Genomic DNA, 22,119 nt, shown 5'->3' on the forward strand with positions numbered 1-22,119 from the left:
TAGTATCACAAAGTATTGTTTTTAGGCTGCAGCAACACGATTAACAAGTAAAAATTCACGGTAACTCACTCACCAATTTGTGGTGCAACAGAAAGGGCTTGATAGTAAAACCGCTCAGCCAGCAACTCCGTGTCCACACCTGCCAGCTCGTTCTGATAGCGAGCTGAAAGAAAACCACATACCACACATCAGAAACCAGAAGGCAGTGTCTTCTCTCCCCACAGATTAAAAACACCACAAAACTAGAAATGCTGGCCAAACCCATCGACAAACCCATCAAAGAAGAACTGCTCCTGGCAAAACACAGAAATGTACAGAGTTTGCCAGGCCCATTTGAAGCACTTCTATTTTAACTGCATTATTCTGCACATCACAACCCCTGCCACTTCAAGCAAAGGGAATATCCCTCAATGCTTGTGGCAGCATGTAAGCAAGAGGAAGACATTCCTCTGTTCCATGCGTTAAGTGCTGATTCATTTATCCTTGAAATAACTCAAGAGTTGTGCTTCATTTTCCAGTACCTCAAACCAACCACATTCTACTACAGCGGAGTGTGAAATCTAAATCAAGTCAGTTGACCTAATAAAATCCCTGGCTGTGGATAGACTGGACCTAATTTATTTATTTTACCTTTTTCTGGACAACAGATGGCATTTTGGAAACCTTAGGTGAAAGCATTGTGAAGAGGTGAGCACGTTTCTCTCCCACCAGTCAGGTAAGTCATTCTTACTACCCCTGTGAGACATCTATTTGTGATGCCATTTTTAGGCTGACTCATGTGCAACAATAATGCCAAACAGTTTTCAAGAGCTCGAAGGCTGCTGCGTGTCAAACACATTTACCCGTGCCACACTTCCCATAGCTGTTTTTCACACAGTTACATGTTTTCTCGCTGCCTTCACTCCCACGTGTTCACAAGCGAGCGAGAAGTTGACACACTTACCGCATGCTCCCAGGAGGTCGTGACTGTGGGGTAGACATGCCCCTGCTATAAAAAGGATGACACGCAGCCAGACACAATAACAAAGAACCTGGGGCTCTGCAGTGGCCTATTGACATTATTCATTAACAAACCTGATTTTCAGTCACACTCGTGCTGATGACAGCGGCTCCGTAAGGCGACCGACCTCACAGCGAGTCTGAACAGAGAAGCCAGCCCACCAAGTTCCCTTCGCACCGTCCAAACAACAGAAATAAAAGCAAAGGCTTCCGTTCCTGCACCGCCATGGATGCAGCTGCTTATAGCAAACTCCTCATCCACTTGCCCAAAAACAAAGCTTCAGTTTGTCGCAGTTGGGTTAGCCGTGAGGATTTCAGCTTAAACCAATTAGTGACAAACGTGTCAGAAGGAAACCAGTGTCTGCCAGTAACTACGGCTGGTGACTAACGATGACGGACTCAGCACTGTACAGGCACCATCTTTTTAATGACTTAAACGTTGCCCTGAAAGATAACGCTGTTCTTACCTAGATCCCCCAGATAAACCAGACATCTGTGACACGCCATCTGTGCCCACTCCATCTCCTTCTCCGATGCAGACACAGGTTTCTTGCAGCCTACATGAGAAATACGAAGTCACAAACACCATTTAAGTAAAAGCTGCTGGAAAAGACACACGAGCAGCCCACACCTCTGCCCGAGACACCCAACGTTTCACCAGATGAAAACAAAGACCGCATGGTCAGGTCACACTGTTGGTTGCCACCTGTGGCACCTTACAGACCAGCACTGGCTCACTCTCGTTGCCAAAATGTGGCAAATCAATGTAGAAAATACACCAAGGGGGAGTGGGTGAGCATCAGTATCTCCAGTTCCCTGCTGGCTGGGGCAGTTCGTGTCACTGCATCACTAAGTCACCGCAATGACTGCCACTCAGACTTTGCCTGCAAGGTATGCCCCGGAGAGCTGGCTCCACTCGGACAGCTGGCTCCACTCACACTCAGATGAGAGGACAAAGGCCAATTCCTGTCTACGAGCCATGTGATCACGTTAACGTTGAGCACAAGCTAATAAGGCCTGTCAAGAGGCTGATTTCGTTAGCATGGCTAATGAGGGCGCAAATCCCTGGAAGCCAGAACGAAGCCTGAGCGCACTTGCACCTGGCAGTAGCCCACAACACAAACGTACCTCGCCTTAGAGCGAAGATGGAAACAAACCCTCAAGACTGAGATCTAGATTTAGGATTGGCCAGCCAAAAAAGGGAGGAAGAGGATTAAAATAAGGAAAAATCAGGACAGCAAATCTGCATTGTGTACAGGGCAGCTGCAGTCGGTTAGGAAGAATTGCCTCCAGACAAAACCGCCTTTGTGTCCAGAGGAGGGCAAAGCAGCTGGTGAAAGGACTGGAAGGCATGTCCTGTGAGGAGCGGTGGAGGATTCTGGGCTCGTCTAGTTTGGAGAAAAGGAGGCTGAGGAGCGTCCTGAAGAGGAGAAGTGGAGAGGGAGGTGGGGATCTCCCTGGAAGATGCATGGGAATGGTTCGAAGCTGCATCAAGGGAGGTTTAGACTGGACATTAGGAAACATTTCTTCACCGAAAGGGCGGTCAGGCACTGGAACAGGCTTCCCAGAGAGGTGGTCAATGCCCCCAGCCTGTCAGTGTTTAAGAGGCATTTGGACAATGCCCTTAATAACACGCTTTAACTTCTGGTCAGCCCTGAACAGGTCAGGCAGCTGGACTAGATGATCGTATTAGAGGCCCCTTCCAACTGAAATACTCTGTTCTGTACTGAACTTACAAAAAAAAAAAAATCAGGCAGTGGAAAGTGTCAAAACCAACAGGGGAAGGCTGCAGCCAGCTGATCTGTACTAACTTAAACCATCAAGGTGACTCAGTTCCTGGGAGGGTCCACTGCTGGCGAGACCGTGCTTCCCATCTCCCCACCAGCACCTTCTCCCCAGCCCGCAGGATCACGGTTCAGCCAGAGATGAGGGAGCAAAGGCCACTGCGCTTGTGCTTCCTCTCCGGCGAGCCCACCGGGCAGACCAGGGGCACAGATTCAGTCCAGGTTCAATCTTGCTGTTGCCAAGGACTTCCACCTCCTGGAGAAAATTCCCTCAAGCAGGAATCCCAAAGGAAGATTTTTTTAAGACCAGTCCAGCCCGTAGCAAGTTGCTCCTCTCTTGGCTTAGATTCAAACGGTGGAACTGGAATCAGGAGGCTTAAGTGACCAGTGAGGAACGATTCCCACTTACTACAGGCACTGTACGAGCTGCATTACACAAACACATGCCCTTCAAATCCGTGTCCACATACGCTATTGGACCCATCATCCCTTTCTTTTTTTGCTTTGAATCCTCTTGCTCCCATTTATACAGCCATTAGGCTGTGCCCACCCCGACGGGATTCTTACACATGCACCTTCTCTGCACAGATGCAGGGTTACAACCTCCCTTGTCCGGTTACATACCCCTCTGCTGCACCATTTTAATTAAACGAGCCCAAACACATTAAGAAACCTGAATAAGGGGAGCCTTTCAAAAGCAAACACGCACCACAGGGTACAAACTTATCTGGAATGTGCATTTTGAGAATTTATTAATTCTACAGCACCGAGATACATTTCTCAAAGCAACAGTTGCCAGGGACATCTGCCTTTTAAACCGACATTTCAAAGCTGATCATGATACAATCATCTCTCAGAGCTAAGAATAGGACACCAGCAGCTAAAACGTTCTATTGCTAAAGACATACTAACTTCTCTTGTGCCAGTTCCTGCCGCCCTCCCCCCTGCCAGCTTTAAGAACACCAATTAAACCCTTGCTAATACGGTTCACAAAACATCTGGAGGCTCCACTTCTGAGCTGGACCCACACGAACAGAAACACGTGCCCTGGAGCCACGGAGCACAACCCAGGAGCGAATGGGAACAAACTATTACAAGGTAAATCGAGGATGTGAGTGCATACACAGCCCTGAGCTGTTTCAGGACTGTAAACACTCTTATTCTTCCTCCTCCCCTAACAGTTAAGATACCTCAAATTACCTTGCATCTGAGGGCATGCACAGAGGCGGTTACCCGAGACACCTATCATACCTTACTCTGTTCTGGGAGCTTCCTCACGTTCTCAGTCCAAGATTCAACAGCAGTTTCAAAGCTACACACAGTACAACTAGGAAGTACGTGAAGGCAGCGCTGACAGAAGGGGCACCAAGAGGAGGAACAGTATCTTCTATCTAGTGAATAGGATGTCCTGACAGAAATGTGTTGATTTCCAGAACCTCTTCCCCCAATGGCCCGTTTGTCTGCTTTAAATAAGCTTTTTAAAACGTTCTGTACAGCCAGAAGTGCTCTTCAATTTTCCATAAAAATCTGCCACCATGAAACACTTGCTAAAGAATTTTCTAAACAGTGTTTTCTTCCTGTTAGAAACTCTTCTTTCTTCCCTAGTTCAGCATTAAAAACCCCACCAAAACAGTGTCGGAGAAAAGAGAGCAGGACAGACAGTCTGTTCTAAACAGATAACTGGCTAATGAGAGGAAAAAAAAAAAAGAAGATAATCCCTTGAATGCCGCAACAAAGATGGGGAAGCCACCTGTCTGGGATTCAGGCCTTGCCCACGAGTCCAAGAGCCGGAGCACTAACCTATGAGTGGGTCTGTCACATGCGTCCAGTCAATGCAGCACTGCAGTTCCAGCTGATAGTGAGACTGAATGTAGAGAAGAAGGTGCTGGTAAAACCCTATGCCAGCCACCAAGTGAGTCCGGTACGCACACTCCAGGGTGCTACGGCTGTGAATGTGCTGAAGGGAAGAAAAATGAGAACACGTTAATGCAGCCTAGGTAACATTTTAGGCTGACCACCCAAGTTACACCAAGTATGAAGCAAGACAGCAGGTAGCTCAGCTGTAATCGGTTTTGCACAGTTTTGTACCTCCTCTGGCTCAACAATGTTGCACCTCGTGGTATTTACTAAGGGTCCTATATACTTGCTGCAACAACAAATAAATAAAATCAAGGTGTCTAGTGAGAGAACCTGAAACACATTCAGGCAACCAAATCACCAGGAGAGAGTTCACGGCATTCAGAAATACAAGCGTGAGTGTTCTCCAGTGAGCAACTGGAGTAAAGACAATCAGCGCTGACAAAGCCTCTTAAGATCGTCGCTCTCTACGAAGATCTATGTCTTCTGAAAGCGGGGAGACAAAAATGAAGCAAATTATGTTGAAATATCCTCAGCAATGGCAGTGCTCTCAGCAATTATTAAAGCTTACCTGCCCACAGCTAGACAAAAAGCGTATGTCAGCTCCACGATTAAAATTCAGGAGTGCCTGGCTTCCTGCCACAGCTTCAGACCACAGCTTCTCCAAGGAAATGAAGCTTTTAACTTGGCCTTACCCACTGCACAGCCAGAGACTCTCTCCTGCCAAAGCCATAGATACCTGCCTTTTTATTTGTTTTAATGAGCTGGATAACTTCATAGTAAACTTTTCTCCAGAGCAGCTCTTCTGCTTTTCTTCCATAATCCACTGGATGCAAGAACATCAGCTTCACGCACAGCTCCCGCAGCCTGAGACAGCCAGCAGAGAATTCACATTTAGCTACAGCGGCTTTAAACACAGCTGCCACTACCGAAGCACGGAAGAGGAAAATCTGAATTCATTAGGATGGATGAGCTAGGCCATCTGGTGATGGTACAGCTTAGATCACTCCCACACAAGAGCATCTGGAAAAGCCACACACCTAACCTCGTTACCTTGCTCAGCTGGCCATCAGTAACTTCCTAAATTGCAGTAATGTCAAGAATTGTCTTGACAGCTTAAAAAATTGGTAAGAAAAATCATCCCTGCTAGGCACCCTCTGAACCTGATAAAAGTTTTCACACATATAAGAAGTTTCTTCACCACACAGGTGGTTTGTTTGGTTGGTTTTTTTTAAAGATAATTACAAGGAAGGCATTGGCCAACATGAAGACAACGTATTTATATTACGACACCCAGGAAAGCCTTCAGTCCATGGCTGGAGGGTTAGGTGCTGTTCAATTACAGATCGGAAATCTAGCCTCAGCTTCAAAAACCTGGAGGGCTCCCCAGTCTACAGGTGCGCTACAAATCAAATGCACGGTGAACCTGCAGCTTCAAAACCTCCCTGTGTCGCTTCACGTGGATTTTCCCCAGCCAAACACATATAAAACCAAAAACCAACGCGAGCGCTCTGCCCAACTTACTTGTTCCTCAAGCTGATGTTCTCCGGCTTGAACACTTCCTGATAGGCTGCCTTATTCCCAAGGATGAGATCCAAGCGGTGAACGGCCTCTACCACTGCCCTGCAAGGTAACACAGAAAGAAGTTTCAGAATAGCAGGCTATCTGGAATTATTTAATGAGATCTGGCGTGTCCACGCAGAACCATACTAGCCTAGTTAATTCCATTATTAGCAAGCCACGTTATATCACCACACCATATTAATTGATTTCCTTTCTGCCCTCTTTTAAAAAGCTTATGGAAAGAAAAAAAAAGAGCAGGGTTACAGGCGCTGTAATGATCTGGCTGCAAATCAGCTGTTTAATCACCAGTTACCACTGCCTGTCTGGTCAAAAATGCCAATTATTTCTACAATAGTAGTCACAAATGTCTTTGGACACGTTAGCAACTTTAAACCTCAGCAATTAAATCACGCTATACACACACTCAGATTAATTTAAACATCTTAAACTCTATGAATAAAAAATGGATTGATTTCTAACAATTACTGATTTGATAGGGTAAGAGTCAAACCTCCACCAATTTCTGTTTCCTTACCAACTTGTCTAGGAAAGAAGGCAACTCACGTCATTCTCATTTGCCAAAACTTCCTGATCTTCGTTACGGTGATTCATTGACTAAAGCCCTTAAAGATCCCTCAGTGATAGGTAACAGATATTGAGAACCAGCCTAAAATGTGAAAACTATTACGAGAATTTTCCTCCGAAAGCAGCTAGAAGACAGACCAAGCAACCTCCAAACCTCTGAGTCATGCAAAAAAATACTTCAGTGAATCACTGCCTGCCCAAGACTCTCCTCCTGGAGGAGGAACACCACACCGTGTGTAAAATCTCAAGCACTCGAAAGTTTGTAGCTGCAAAAAAAACAGACTACAATTCCAGAACGTTGCAGTGAAATAAAACCAGGGACTTACAGAAGCGTTAGCGCCGATGGCAAGCACCCTCATCAATATCTCACGGACAGTTTGATAGAGCAAAAATCGACCAGCCACGTTAAACCCTTCCTACCCAGAGAGGTCATCTCTAAATCTCTGTCTTTGTCAAGTCTGTGTTTGAGGTCAATAAACTGACTCCTGAAATTAACTTTTCCCAGCTGTTGACTCTAAGAAATACGTTCTCCAAGCCACCCCCAGCCATTAGCTACCAAAGGCCACAGGTACTTGTTCTCCCCCTCAACTTCACATCCATCTACCCGTCACTCCTCATTTGTTCTAACACCTTTACCGCTCCTGCTGCTGAGCCTGCTGCGCACAGAGAACTGTTTGAACAAGAAGCTGAAGACAACCGAGACGCATCGTAAATACAGAACGAGACAGACCCGATCCGAACAAACTTCTGCAAAGCAGAACAGCTGGGTGCTGCTAGCAGCCTGCTCCCCCCTCCCCGAAATCTCCATCACCTGCAGAATGCAAACTCCCTCGTCACACTCGCAGCACAACGCAGCTTTTTTTGGCGCACATGCACGAATGGTTGCTGGATTAAATACGGGGCACTTGCAAGGGAGAGCATGCAAAGCCATACGCTAAGGAGGGAGGCTGAAATCGCCACCACTTCCTTGAAAACTACAGATATTACTGTAAAGCAACTCACTGTTTCATATACCAGCCCCTTACCAGCAAGGCAAATCTCCTTTCACAAACCCACCACACTAAAAGGAATCCCCCCAAAAAAAACAAACAAACAAAAAAAAAAAAAAAAAAAAAAAAAAAACAACAACAACAAAAAAAAACCAAACCAACAACCAGAACATTCAAGAGCTCAAAGAGAAAATGTCCCATCTCATTCTAGGGCACGTGAAGACTTTCATGCCAGGATAACTGGAACTCTCATCTGCGTTCCGTATATCACAGAACATCACAGAAGAAGAGAAGCATAGGGAACAGGACTGTCTTACACAATGGCTCAGGGGACCAAAACACCAGAGTTGAACCAACTTCTTCCTAAACAATCAGAAGAAAACCAACAACAGAGTGAGAATCACGTATGAAAGTCAGCTACTAACCTTGCTATCTTCAGCCACTTCCGCTCACTAGCATCTTTCTCACACAGCCTGACGGTCCTCTGCAAGCTCTAACACCCTAATGTCCTCAACAACAAGGAAGGCAAGCAAGTAAAATGCTTTTTTGGTTTACAGGTAAAAGGCAGTAAGCATGAAGCATTCATCCATGCTCACAGCATATTGGCAGTAGGGGGAATTTAAAAAAAAAAAAAACAACCACCAAATAACACACACTCCCATTTCGGTTCCCCAAAATAGATCGCCGCAAAAGCAGCAGGTAATAAACGTATCCTTGCTGCAACCTGCAATTAATGTCCTGTCACTCAAATGACCCCCAAAGACCCTCTGCAGCCAGTGCTGCAGCAGGAAACAACCAACGCGCCTCACAGGGAACCGATTTGTTTCCTATGCAGAAGGGTGACCAGAAGAAAGGGGAACTGCTGAATCATTTGATTCCCAGAGTGCAGCACAGGAAAACTATGATCTTCTAATTCCCAGAATAGGCAGCCTCTACGTCTTCGAAACAGCTGTACAAACGCGTTCGCCGCGCACTGCATCGGCAGCTGCTGTCTGATACCAGCTCCCATGTCACCGACACCGCAAGGTGGGAAATGACTGCACGGTGACTACAAGCAGCCGACACCAGCATCAAGGACAGGGTCAGCCCTTAGCGAGCGATGTCACATGTGGAGGTGTGAACCCACCTATCCAAATCCTCATGTGCCAGTTAACTGCCCGCAAAGACTCAACACTGACTCCTTCTTCTGCCACTTACTCAATTCAGATTCCTTGGGGGCACATGGTCCAGGTTCTCTCACTGCTCAGTAACTTACCCGCCAAACAAGCCTCTGTTTTTCTAACCTCTCACAAAAAGGGTCACAAAACCTCATTGAAGAATCCTCCCGAGTTCAGCAGTGACAGACAGACATCTTGATACTGTGCAGCACAATACCCATGAAAGGAGAGGAATTACTCAACAGGCAGCTGCCAGAAGCCCCTTCCCAAACTGCACGCAGACAGACAGCTCTTTGGCTGCCAACAGTATCAATGGGTAAGAAATGTGATCGAGCAGTTCAGGAAAGCCTCCTCACATGCACCGGGACTCAAACGCCTGCCAAATGTGAAGTAATTTCCTTCCAGGGACTATCAGAGGAGGGATATCGGAGGGGATTTCACCTTCCCCTCGAGCAGAGGGCGGGAGGCATCCCGGGGCACGCCTCTCATACAACCTCCTTTCCTACAATGGTCAGGGATGGGCACATGAAGACACCGGTTGCTTCTGCTACTTTTTATGGATTCAGAAAGAAACACAGTTGGTGACTTGCAGGCAGCAAGGTTTATCTTTTAGGATGCAGGTCCCTGAGCTGTAAGGCAGAAGGCAGACCCCACGCTAAAACGTCATCTTATTCGCACGAGCTCCACGCTGGAAGAGGCGGAGGCAGGAGGAAAAGAAGAATCTGTGACAGCCAGTGATGACCTGCAAGGATCCTGTGTCCGCAGCGGTGAGGAAAGGGGACACGGTGAGGACAAAACGCACAGGAGCCAGCCTCACTTCAAAAGCATTAGGAAACGTCAACACAGGCGCTATACACCATGCACTGACTTAAAACGCTATTTAGCATTCGTGCCTTGGGTGGCTTCAAACCATGGGCTGAATTTTACTCAGCAGTTCAAAGGCCAGATTTTGTCCCAATACCCATTTTTACACCTGCTGGGTTTAAACGTTGCTTTCAGACAGCACATCAGAACCACAGAGGAGGCAAATCAGATGCCAGTCTATTAAAAGAAGCAAGTACAGCCCATCATGCCAAGCAGGGTGGAAAGGGTCCAACATGAAGTCCTCTTCAGCCACACAGACACCTCTATCACTTTCCTTCCGTGCCATTAACATTCTGGGATGGGGTAAGACGGCAGGGAGAATTGTTTGTCCTCTATTTTTTTTTATTATTTACTTAATACATCACTAAGAGCCACAGCCTCTCAAGAGTGAGACATTTCTCAGGGAACCGCAGCCATTCATTTGTATCCTGGCATGTGTCAGTACACAAATACTACTGCCCAGAACAAGGCTGGCAGACAAGAATAGTAACGCAAAGCCAACGAGCTAATGGTTACCCAGAATCCCGAAAAGAAATCTGCAAAATAAATCTGGTCACCCTACGCTAAAACATAGATGGTAAACCAGCACCACCCAGGATAATCCGGCTGCCACGTTTCGAGGTGAAACTCGGGGATTACTGACCCAGGAAGACTGGAATGGAAAAGAGCAAAGACCATCCTACAAAGAGCGATGGGCAACCTCATCTCCAAGAGGCCACTCCAACGGCCAGCGTACTTGCCAAGGTCCGTGGAGACCTGGGCTCAACTCCCACTGCTCTCCCGAGCAGACACAAAGCTGATCCCACGCAAGCACAGTTTCTAGCTGGCACTGTGACATTCAAACATCTGCGATTCAAAGGCACTGTTTAATCCAGTGGCCAAAAGTTTCCAGAGACAAGTCAGCCATCACACCAAGTACAACGTGCTTCTTAGGAGGACAGGGAGTTACTGCTTCATCTAACTGAACTTCGGGCTGAAATAGAGAAGAATTGACAGGAGACAAGTTAAGGTAGAAAGCTTGCTAAGAGAGCTCTCAGCTACGTAGCACGAAAATTTGTGGCCACTGCAGATATTATAAATCCTGCTCTAAAACCACAATACTTACTTCCAGCTGAAAGAAAAGGCATCTCTACAGGCACATGGTTTTCTTTTTTTCTGTTGTAAAAATGCTATAAAGCAACCACACACCTCGTTCTGCCATAAAAATCTAAACAGAAAACAACCACTTCCTTGCCTTGATGACCAGTCCCACGTTTGGTCAAGAGATGTTCGCTTGTGAGCTCCAGCGGCATAGCAAGGTACCGCTTGCCAGGTGAGCTACGCAGCACAGACATTCCTGGTCCACTGTGACCACAAAGTAAAACACATCTTAAATCACGATGGAGGCGGTTTACACAAAACACATTCCATTTTGCAAGCAGGAGCACATACTTGCTCTCCAATCCTGCCCACCACACCTCAGGTGGCAGCGGGCAAGGTGTTACGCCGCGCTAGCTCAACTGCTAGCAGATGTGGGAAGCCACCCCTAAAATCAAACGGGGTATCTCAGCGTGACAGCAGATACAGAGCTCCACAGCCCCAGAGGCGCTTCCAGCATGACAACGCAGCCCACACCTCCAGTCATCCAAGCCATTGTGTTTTACCACTGACTTCGCAATAAGAAAAAGAAAGGCACCTAATATAACTTCAAAGTGCAGGGAACGTGCTCGTATGAAGCGCATCATGGAAGGAAACAAATTCTAGTAACTACCACTCAAACCTGCTATTAGTGCTTTGGACTTTTGGGCAAGGATCTGGCCAGGTTTCTCAGAGGGAGGCATGCCTTGTCCTGTTTTAGAGGAGGGCAGTGAGGTTTTCCACGAAATGAAAGGACATGCCCAATGTCACCAAGATGAAAAGAAAACGGACCCTGACATCAAACCCATCTCTTGCCCTCATCATTCTGCTCGTCTCCGAAACCACGCTGTCGCTGCTGAACCTCCGCTACGAATCTGCTTTACTGATGGAGAAATTGAGACAGAAGGGGACAATTTCTGGGCCACACTCACAGAACAAGTCATCAGCAGAGCAGAGGCCAGGCACCTCAGTGCTGACAGCGTGGCACCTCAACCCTGCTGGGGCGAGCTGACCAAGGCCACCATCATTTCCTGACTCTCGCCTTCTGACGCCGTTTCCAACGCACAGTGCAGAGATGTCAGCGCAAGCGGAGTCCCAGCAACTGTTTTATTGGGAAGATCTGCAGCTAGAGCAGTCTTGCCCTCCACACAGCAGGACAGTGTCCTGGCACAGGCTCCTGCTCATCACACCCTGTTCTCCAGCACCTTCCACGCAATCCCTGTCTACTGCCGATGCCAGGGACCACGTCTCCAGCCCAACCTCTCCCCGGATGCCCTCCACATCTTGCCCTTATCCCACTTTTCCCGTACCTCCTTCCCCCTCAGCCGCGACCTCCCTGAAACCTGCATAACCCCATCCTCCAGCTCCCACATCTCCCTGGGTGCCCCACGCCCCCTGATCCCCTCCTCACCCTCCCACCTGCCTTCTTCCCCCCCTCTCTCCACCGTTCTCCCACCTTGCCTGGACACACACCCACACACCCCAGCTCCTTCCCCCAGTGCCCTTTGTCTTCACTCATCCCCCCTGGATCGCCCGTATCACTTTTTCACCAGTGCCGCCCCCCACCCCGTGTACTGCCCGTCTCCTCCGGATCCCACACAACCCCCTTCCTGCTGCTCCCTTCCCCACAGGCCCCCCTATGGCCCCCCCTTAGCGCTGCCCACTCCCCCTGGATTCCCCCCGATCTCCCTCACCTGTATTCCACCATCCCCTTCCCCTGCTTCTCCCCATCTTCCCTAAAGCCTGCGCTCTCCTTCCCCCACCTTTCCCGAATACCTCTGCCCCAGCTCTCCCCTGGATCGCCCCCTCCCCTCCCCCGTTCATCCCCGGCCCTCCCCCGATTCCGCCACCTCCTTCCCCAGCCCCCCATGAACCCCCTGAGCACCCCCTCTCAGTCCCCTTCACCTCGGTCCTCCCCGCTGCCTCCCTCCTCCCCCCCACCCCAATCCCCTTCGCCCTTGTCCCCCTCTGGATCCTCCCCATCCCCTTTGCCCCCTCCCTGTCCCCCGGGTCCCCCTCCCCATCCCTGCCCCCCTCCCCCGATCGCCCCCAGCCCCCTTCACGCTCCGACCTCCACTGGAACCCGCCCCATCGCCTTCCTTCCCCCCGGTCCCTTCAGACCCCCCAAGCCCCCCCTCACCTCCGTCCCTCAGCCCCCCGAGCCCCCCCCCGGGCCATCCCCCTGCCCCGGCCTTCCCCTCCCCCGATGCCCCCCTCTCCTCACCGGTACAGCCGCTTGGTGTGCAGCACCTTGGCCTCCGGCTCGCCGCTCTCGCCGGTGGCCCCACCGCCCTGGCTCATGGCGCCCGGAGAGGGCAAGGCCCGGCCCGGCCAGGCACGGCCCACCGCCCCCTCAGCACCGGCCGCGCCGCCGCCGCCGCCGCCCCCGGCCCCGCTCGGCCGCCATGGCTGCGCGGCTGCCCCCTGCCCCGAGCAGCTCTCGCGAGACTTGCCGCGAGAGCGGAGGGCGGCGGGCAAACATGGCGGCGGCGGGGCTGGCCTCACCTCGCGGGAGTTGCCCTTCTCGCCTCACCCGTACCTAGTGCTGGCAACATGGCGGCTGCGCGGCCTCATCTCGCGAGATTGCGCACGCGCCCCAACGCGCGCACGCGGTCGCCCCCCCCCCCTCCCCCCCGCCAGTACTTAGTGCTGGCAAAGATGGCGGCCGCGGTGGCTTCAGTCAAGGCGTTTTCATGGGCGCCGGGAGGTGGGACCGGGCCTGAGGGCGGCTGCCGGTTCCCACCGGGGGCCTGGTGGGCCTTCCCCGCCTGCTCAAAGAGCGGCCCCTCCATCATGGGGGTCCGTGAGGAGGGGTCCCGCCCCTGGGAATCGCTTCGTGCCGCCGTGTAGCGCCATAGGCTGGTGCTGCTGGAAGCGGGGGGGGCTCCCCGGGGTCCCCCCCGGTGCTCCCCCTCCTCAGCGCGGCCGCGGCCCTGACAGGAGCAGCGCCAGGCCGGCCCTGTCTGCCAGGGCAGGCACGGGGGGCTCCTCCTGGCCCCCCCCGCCCCGGGTCCTGCCGCCGGCCTCCCGGGCAGGGACCCCCTGTTGGGGGGGGGGGGGCTGCCCCGTGCCTGCCCCGGCCTGGCAGCTGTGCTGTGCCACGCAGGGACCCGCTGGGGACAAGTCCCCCAGCACGCGGGGCTCAGATGGCCCCCCTGGGGACATGTCCCTCAACACAGGGGGGGCTTGCAGGGCCCCCCTGGGGACCCGTCCCCAGCTCAGGGTGGGCTCGCAGGGACCCCCAGGGGACCCGTCCCCGGACATGGAGGGACCCATCGCCCAGCTCAGGGTGGGCTCGCAGGGACCCCCTGGGGACCCATCCCCAGCACAGGGTGGGCTCACCAGGTCCCCCAGCTCCGGGTGGGCTCGCAGGGCCCCCCCGGGGACCGTCCCCACGCGGGTGTGGGTGCCGCGGGCTCTGTGTGGGGCGAGGCGGCCGCGCCTGCCCGTTCCGCCCAGCCCCACCTCGCCCGGTTGAGCAGGTTTGAAGTCCACAGGGCCCGGCGGTGGCCGCGTCCCAAGGCCCCAGCCCGGCTCCCGCCGCCCCCCGGCCCCATGGCCCCCCGCCTCTCTCCAGGTGAGTCTGGCAGCCCGGGGAGCCCGGTGCCACCTTCCCTCCGTGTCCCACGGGGTGACGAGCCGGGGGGGCCGGGAGCGGGGAGGGGGAGGCCTGCGAGACGCTGCTTTAGCCATGTTCCCTCGCGTGGGCCGCGGATGGGGCCCCGTTCGGCACCGTGCCTCAGTTTCCCCACACCCGCAGCCAGGCCGGGGCTCTTTCTGGGGGTGCATGTGCCCAGCAGGAGCCATTTCTCCTTGCAGGAGGCTCCCACGGATCCAGCAACGCCTGGGGATGGGGAGCCCCTGCTAAGGGGGAAACCCATGAGAGCTCTCCGGGATCTCCTGCTCCCCCACGGCGGGTAGTGCTTGGCAGCCCCCTGTGCCCACCCCGAATCCACCCCAACCACAACAGGCAGCAGATCTGGCTCAGCGCGGCTCAGCTTGGCTCTAACCATGGCTCCTCGATGCGGAGGGCTGGCCCCCCCAGTACCAGGGCTGGCGCCGCGGACGGAGCCAGCAGCAACCCCCGCCCTGGTGCCCAGCCAGACCCCCTGGGACGTTGGGCCAGATGGGGCAGGAATTCCCAAGCTGTGCTGGTTTTGCAGCCAGATCCACGCACCCGGGGCTCACCAGGTGCCCAGCTCTGGGCGATGGTGCCCACATGTGTGGTACCGCGTGCCCCGAGCCTGATGGTGCCCACGCGCGTGGTACCGTGTGCCCCGAGCCGGATGGTGCTGACACACATGGTACCATGTTCCCTGAGCCCGATGGTGCCCACACACACGGTACTGCGTGCCCCGAGCCGGATGGTGCCAACATGCGCGGTACCACGTTCCCTGAGCCTGACGGTGCCCACACGTGTGGTACCGCGTGCCCTGAGCTGGATGGTGCTGACACATGGTACCACGTTCCCTGAGCCTGACGGTGCCCACGCGCATGGTACTGTGTGCCCCAAGCTCAATGGTGCCCACACGTGTGGTACTGAGTGCCCTAAGCCAGATGGTGCCAACACACGTGGTACCACGTTCCCCGAGCCTGGCAGTGCCCATGCGTGCAGTACCGCGTCCCCCGAGTCCGATGGTGCCCACACGTGTGGTACCACGTGCCTTGAGCCTGATGGTGCCCACACGCGTGGTACCATGTGCCCTGAGCCTGACAGTGCCCATGTGTGTTGTACCGCGTCCCCCGAGTCCGATGGTGCCCATGCGCACGGTACGACATGCCCCGAGCCTGACGGTGCCGACACACGTGGTACCACGTGCCCCAAGCCTGACGGTGCCCGCACGCACAGTACCGCATGCCCTGAGCCCACTGCCGGTGTGGGGGCTCAGGGATGCTGGGCTCTGCTTCCCCCTGCTATTAGGGGGCAGGGGGGCGGTGGGGGGGGCTCTGGGGTGGCAGCTGCCAGTTAGTACCCCACGTTGTCACCGGGGCCGTGCGTGTGACCCGACCTCTCATTTCTGCTGTTTTTTCTGTCTCTCGGCGCAGGGTGAAAGCAGGAGGGGCAGTGACCTCGTCCCCTCTCGACACCCCAAAACGCAGAAGAGCGTCTTGCCTGCACCGAACCGGCTTCTCCCATGGCTGCTGCTGACCCCGTCCTGCCCCCTGAGGAGGTGGCTTTGCTGGAGCTGGGGAAGGGGGCCCTGGCCACCCCCCCGGACAAGGTGCCACCAGCCCCAGATGAGCACCTGGGGGACCCTGACAGCACCCTGCCATGGGACAGGTGCCAGCATGGTGCCCACTGCCAGCCAGAGCCCGCCGAGACCAAGAGGCGTTCAAGCCCCGAGGGGGGCCGTGAAGCCCCCGGGGAGGCTGCTCTCACCTGCCCCCCAGCCGAGGCCGAAGCCGAGGAAGCCCCCGGGCCACCCATGATGGCAGCCCATGTCTTTGTGCCCATCGACCCCCAGTGCATCGAGCGGACCCCCGGCAAACAGAAGAAACAAGCCACCCCGCGGCCCCAGCAGGAGGGCAAGGGGGGCTACGTGCCCCACAGCGACAGACCCGACATCCTCCGCCAGAAGCAGGTCTTCCTCCCCACGGGCCCCTCGCGCTACAGGGACCCGCTGGGCTTTGAGGGGCGGGTGGCCAAGGCACCGACCCAGGAGCCACCATGCCCGTGCGTCAGGGACTGCAGGGCCGGCAACTTCAAGGCTGTGGCTTCAGTGGCGGCGGCCCTGCTCCTCTGCCCCTGCCTCGTCTACGGAGCCTACGTCTTCCTGCCTTTCGATGCCCCGCTGATGCCCACCGTCAGCGCCCGCCTGGTCTACACGCTGCGCTGTGCCGCCTTCGCCACGTTCCCCATCGTCCTGGGTGAGCTGCGGGGTCCCGAGCCCTTCGCCCCCCATGCACGGGGCAGCGTTACCCCCGGGGGAGCCGGGAGCAGAGCGGGGTTGAGCTCTTTGCAGCTCCTTTGCTCCCAAACGGAGCAGGAGGGGTTTCCTACACTGGTCCCCTGCCCCGTTGCATCTCCCTGGTCCCCCCTCAGCCCTCCGCCACCTGGCCGCCCGCTCAGCCCCTCTCTCTCCCCCCCCAGGGATGATCATCAGCGGCATCTCCCGCCTCTGCTCATCCGCGCTGGAGCCCTTCGGGGAGCTGCAGCAGGAGGTGGAGATCCACCGCACCTACGTCTCCCAGTCCATCCACCTCTTCATCCTCTACTTCTTCAACATGGCAGTGCTGGCCACCTACCTCCCGCAGGAGGCCCTCAAGCTCATCCCGCTGCTCACCGGGCTTTTCGCCATCTCCCGGTAAGCAGCTCCGTTACCCCACCCGGATGCTTGGGGTGCAAACGGAGCCTGGCGGTGCTGGCAAACCCCGTGCCCGGCTGCAAACTCCTGCTCCGGCAGTGCCTCCCCCGGCTGACAACAGCCAGGAAAAGCGGCACAGGGGAAGGGCTGCTCCATCCCTCATCCCGCTTCCCGCGCTGGCCTTGCCTGGCAGTGCCTCGCCGGGGCCAGCCCGCCGGAGCGAAGCTGGGTGCCAGCCCCGATCGCTCAGCCCGCACCTCTCCGCTCTCTGCAGGCTGATTTACTGGCTGTCGTACGCCATCGGGCGCTCCTTCCGTGCTTTCGGCTTCAGCATGACCTTCCTGCCCCTCCTGGCCATGCTGCTCTGGAACATCTACAGCATGTTCATCCTGGAGCCCGAAAACCTCCTGGCTGTGCCCACGCCGCAGCCCGAGGGCCGCTCCAAGGACGGTGGAGCCAAGCTCCGGTACTGGGGGTGAGAGGGGCTCCGGGGAGATGTGGGTGCGGGGGTGCCAAGCCAGCAGAGCCCTCTTCCATGGGGATGGGTTGGTGGGATGTGCCAACCTCCTGCCGGAGCCGGCTTTGCCCAATAAAACCCTTCACCACGTGGTTCCGTGGCTGGTTTGGTGGGGAGGGCGGGTTAAATTCCCAGCGGAATCACCGCTGCCAGGACTCAGAGCTTCACCCACAGGATGCCGTCGCCCAGTCCCCAAACGTTGTTTCCGAAAGGGGAAAAATCAGACCTTTCCCCAAACCATCCATCTCCCAGCGCCGCAACAGCACCCACCCTGCACCCTGCTCCTGCAGGGCGTGTGGCCAGTCCCACCCAGCTCGTCCTTCCTCCTCCTCTTCCTCCTGGGAGAGGTTTAGCACCTGCTTCCTGAACCAGTTGGCTGTGTCGGAGGGAGGGAGCCCTGCCAGGAGGAACTGGGATGGCGGAGATGGCACCGGGCTTGCTGCCACCAGGGCTGGGGAGGGCCGGTCCCCCCCAGGAGGGGCACCCAGCCGGCACCCCAGCGCTCTGCAGGCACCAAGGGACCCCTGGCAGTGCACCCCCACGCCAGTCTGCCTGTCACGGTTCTTGGGCATAACCCAAACGCGTTAAAAATCCACCGAATAAAGGGAACACCTTTCCATCCCCACATCGGCCGAGAGTTTGGCTCCTCCCGCCTCCCATCCTTGCGTCCCACGGAGGCAGCTCCCCTGCTGCAGCCCAGCCGGGTCAGAGAAGGGAACACGGTCCGACTCTTCCAAACGCGCTTCTCGGGATGGAGACGGCCCGCGGCTCAGGGAAAACCAGCCCGGAGCACCACACGCTGCTGCGGGGACCCTCCCTCCTCTCCGAGGCTGGTTTTGTCCCGAGAAGGAACTGCCCTCCCAGAGCGCAGCGTTTCCACAGGGAACTTCTGGAAATCCGCTTTATTTGGTTGAAGCCAAAGTCAGCGATGGAGAACATGAAATCCCGGCGCAGCCCCAACTGATGTGGGCCCTTCCGCCAGCACCCAGCAGCCGCAGACCGCGCTGGCCTCGTGGCTTCAAGCAGCTGGAGAGCACCTCCGAGCCGGCCACCGGCTGCGGTTAACCACCAGCGAGGCCAGCTCAGCACCTTCTGGGCTGACAGGATTTATCCCAGCTCAAGCAGCTGCGGCAAAGCGGCACTGGGTTTCCCTTTTGTACCAGCAGCCGGTGCCCGGTGGGGATCGAGGGGTCTGTGAGCCCCAGCTGGGGCGAGCGGGCAGTTCTGGGATGCCCCCTGCACAGCAAAATGAAGGCACCCTGTGCGCTGGCAGGGGCAGTACCAGTCCCCAGCCCTCTCCTCCAGGTTGGAGCCCCCCAGGCAGCCCGGGAACAGCACGGGACACGGCCCAGCCAGGCCCAGCTGCTGCGTGGCCACAGACACGACAGTGGTTTTATCCCTTGGGAGAAGGGGGATTTTTCCACGGCTCAGAGCAACCCTGAGCAGCCATCCCCGGTCATTTCGCTGGATGGATCAGGAAAAAGCAGAGGAAGAAGTGTAAGCGGGTGCAGGATCTGGGCAGGAGGAGGGAACGGGACAGGGGGATACGTGATGTGGGAGCTGCTGCAAACGGTGCCCCGGTCCCCTCCGAGCCTGGACCGCAGGGAGGGCAGAGAGGAGGCTGCAGCGGCCGCGGTCGTTTCCTGGTGCCAAGAAGGATCCTGAAGGTCTCTCCAGAGACCGTCCCGCTCAGTTGATGGGTTCGTACTCGGAGTAGCGTTTCCTCTGGGCAAAGAAAACCACGCAGCTGCCCACCAGGAGCATCACCATGGGGGTGCCCAGCGCCACGGCCATGATGGAGATGACGAGTGGGGAGAAGGTGTCCTTGGGGGGCTGCCCGAAGCCCAGCAGCACCGACCTGCCAGAGGGGATGAGACAAATCAGCCACGGAGACGGGGATCAGCTGCGTCCCAGGGGTGGGATATCCAGGGCTTTTGACCCCCTATAGGATCAGATCGATTATTTCACAGCAGGATCCCACACGGGGTTGGAGAGGGTTTCCCAGAGCCAGGGGAGGCGAAACTCCTTCTCACCAGCTCAGGTAGCGTTTCTCCTGGTAAACCTGCCCATCCTCTCCCCCAAAAGAAATGTTGATGGCGCTGATGGTGTAGGTGCTGCCCACACCCTCCCCGAAGTAGGCGCGGACGAGGCTGGACACGGGCAGGCTCCAGTTGGCCGCCTGCAGGCTGTGGGACCGGCACTGGATGTTGTCCTCACGCCGCGGGGTCTGGGAGCCGTAGGCTGTCGCCTTCCACTGCAGGAAGCTGAGCGGGGAGCTGTCATTTTGGGATTCGGCGACCAGGGAGAGCATCTGGTGGAGAGAGAGCAACGGGTGAAGCGAGGGCAGGACGGGGGGAGCCTTTGTGGCAGGTCAAGCCACAGCGGGGAGGCAGGTTGCCCAGCCCGCTGGCCCCAGATCCCCCTCCCCCTGCAGCAGGGGATGTCCCCAAGCCCAGCCGTCACCCCACACTCGCCTCGAAGATGGTGGGAGTGTACTCATCGTCGATGGAACGCGCCGAGCGCAGCTTCTGCGCCACCCCTGGCTCTTCCACCATGGCCACCTCCAGCGCGAAGCGGGAGCTGTTGCCCCGTGGAGCCACCCCGGCCAGAACAAACTCCACTTTGGAGCTGTTCGCCGTGTGCAGGAGGCTGGGCAGGGGCCCGTCACGGCCACCCACCTCGTAGGCTGTCACCTGCAGGGGACACAGCCCAGAGGGACAGCGCCATCACCGGCTGGGACACCAAGGAGCTGCGTGCCCTCTCCAGAAGGTTCTTTGGAGGCAACGCGGTACCGTGTGCTCGCTACAGTGTCCCAGTGTGGCACGTACGCCCCACCTCTGCCCCCCTGGACTTACCCGAAAGGCCAGGCTGCCGTTGGAGAAGGTGCCACCCGGGTCGGTGGCCGGGACGCCCTTGAACTCGGCCATCAGGGCCGTGTGGTTCAAGGTGCCATTGACGCTGTCCCAGGAAAAGTCCGACAGGTCGTAGGTGGGGTAGAAGAGCTCTTCCAGCATTTTGGTCTGGCTGTACTCAAACACCTAGGGACAAGGAAGGGGAGAGGGGCCGGGAGCCACCGGCAGGTGCTGGGGACACCACCGCACCACACGGTGAACCAGGGGCTGCCACCGGGGAGAGGAGGGACTCCAAAAAGGAGCTGCCTTGGCCAACTCAAGGCACCAACCCAAGCCAGAGCCAACCAGGGGAGGAGGCACAAGGGGCCGTTTCGCTGCAGCTGGGAACGCTGCCGGCCGACAGCGCAGCCCCCCCGCCCCCCCCGCCATGGGGCAGCTCTCCCCAGCGGTACCTTGGTGAAGACAACGGCGGCGGAGTAGACCACGCTGCTGGGGGGCTCGATCCAGACGGCGCCGGTGGGATCGGGAGAGAGCAGCTGGGTCCAGTTGAGGCGCAGGGCGCTGCTCCCGCTCGCCGTAGCCACCAGCAGCGCGGCGGGGGCCCCGATGCTGCTCCAGACGTAGTGCAGGGTGTCCCCCCGCCCCACCGCCCGCACGTGGAGCAGGTTGACGGAGGAGCCGTTCCAGCCGGGGTTGTACTGCATCGACACCTGCGGAGCAACGAGGGGCTCAGGGGGCTCAGTCCTACCCAGCGCTGGGCGAGGCCGAAGGCGCGGTGGTCGGTGCGGCCCGGGGGGCTCTGGGGGCCCCACCGTGGCCCAAGTGGTGCTCAGCCAGCGTCGCACGGCCGATGGGTTCAGAACAGCTTTCGGCACGGGCTGGCAGCGCAAGACCCCCGCCGTGCCCCCCCAGGGCAGCCCCTCCAGCCCCCCGGTGGGATTTGCCCGGTGCAGCGCCGGTGGGCGCCGCTCTGCTCCCCACACCCGGTGTGTCTGGGCTACGGTACCGGCACCGCCGAGGCCACAGGGCTCCAGACCCCGCTCCGAGCAGGATCAGACCCCCAGAACTTCCCCTGGGTGCCTGGCGCGGCCCCACAGGCACCAGGGGCTGGAGAATGAGGCGGCCGCCCCCTCCCCCCAGCCGCGGTATCACCGCCGCCCCCTCCCCCCCCGGCGCCGGTCCGAGCCCCGATGCCGCCCCCGCGTCCGTCCCCCGAGCCCCGGTGCCGCCGCCGCCCCCATCCCTCAGGCCCCGATCCAAGTCCCGGTGCCGCCCCCGCCCCCCCCCCCGGACTCACCCGCCGCCCGGCCCCGGCCCCCACCCCAACCAGCAGCAGCAGCAGCGGTAGCCGCGCGCCCGCCGCCATCTTGGAGCCCACCCGCTCACATGACCGCGCACGTGACACACCCCTTTAAAGGCGCCGCGCACCGTTTTCTTAAAGGAGCCGCCCCGCCCCTCAAGACGGATTTTAAGGGGCCGCATTCACCTGCCCATCGCCGCTTGGCAGCCCCAGCGGGGGCGGCTCCTCCCT

General features: G+C 56.7%; 3 protein-coding genes across 6 annotated transcripts in view; 1 reads left to right on the top strand and 2 right to left on the bottom strand.

The window, feature by feature from the left end:
* Positions 1-13,271, bottom strand: part of SMG5 (SMG5 nonsense mediated mRNA decay factor) — a 31,295-nt gene extending 18,024 nt beyond the window's left edge. For all 4 annotated transcript variants that reach the window (XM_080368735.1, XM_080368737.1, XM_080368736.1 and 1 more), the window contains exons 1-6: positions 13,139-13,271; positions 6,165-6,263; positions 5,384-5,507; positions 4,584-4,740; positions 1,467-1,556; positions 74-163 (exon numbers count right to left, since the gene is read on the bottom strand). In XM_080368735.1, the coding sequence (XP_080224861.1) occupies positions 74-163; positions 1,467-1,556; positions 4,584-4,740; positions 5,384-5,507; positions 6,165-6,263; positions 13,139-13,215 (637 nt within the window). In that variant the 5' untranslated portion in view covers positions 13,216-13,271. The remainder of the gene's footprint in view (positions 1-73; positions 164-1,466; positions 1,557-4,583; positions 4,741-5,383; positions 5,508-6,164; positions 6,264-13,138) is intronic.
* Positions 13,272-14,352: 1,081 nt separating this feature from the next.
* TMEM79 (transmembrane protein 79) lies at positions 14,353-18,489 on the top strand. Its single transcript, XM_080368748.1, has 4 exons — positions 14,353-14,491; positions 15,961-16,782; positions 17,006-17,219; positions 17,494-18,489. The coding sequence occupies exons 2-4, from the start codon at positions 16,050-16,052 to the stop codon at positions 17,696-17,698; spliced, it is 1,152 nt and encodes a 383-aa protein (XP_080224874.1). The 5' UTR covers positions 14,353-14,491; positions 15,961-16,049; the 3' UTR covers positions 17,699-18,489.
* Positions 18,490-18,623: 134 nt separating this feature from the next.
* GLMP (glycosylated lysosomal membrane protein) lies at positions 18,624-22,092 on the bottom strand. The gene is made up of 6 exons (XM_080368747.1): positions 21,886-22,092; positions 21,041-21,298; positions 20,592-20,774; positions 20,211-20,429; positions 19,770-20,047; positions 18,624-19,594 (listed from the first exon to the last, which is right to left on the bottom strand). The coding sequence occupies exons 1-6, from the start codon at positions 21,952-21,954 to the stop codon at positions 19,426-19,428; spliced, it is 1,176 nt and encodes a 391-aa protein (XP_080224873.1). The 5' UTR covers positions 21,955-22,092; the 3' UTR covers positions 18,624-19,425.
* Between the last annotated feature and the right edge of the window lie 27 nt (positions 22,093-22,119).

This window comes from Falco punctatus (assembly GCF_963210335.1).
Source record: "Falco punctatus genome assembly, chromosome: 18".
In the NCBI taxonomy this organism is placed as follows: Eukaryota; Metazoa; Chordata; class Aves; order Falconiformes; family Falconidae; genus Falco; species Falco punctatus.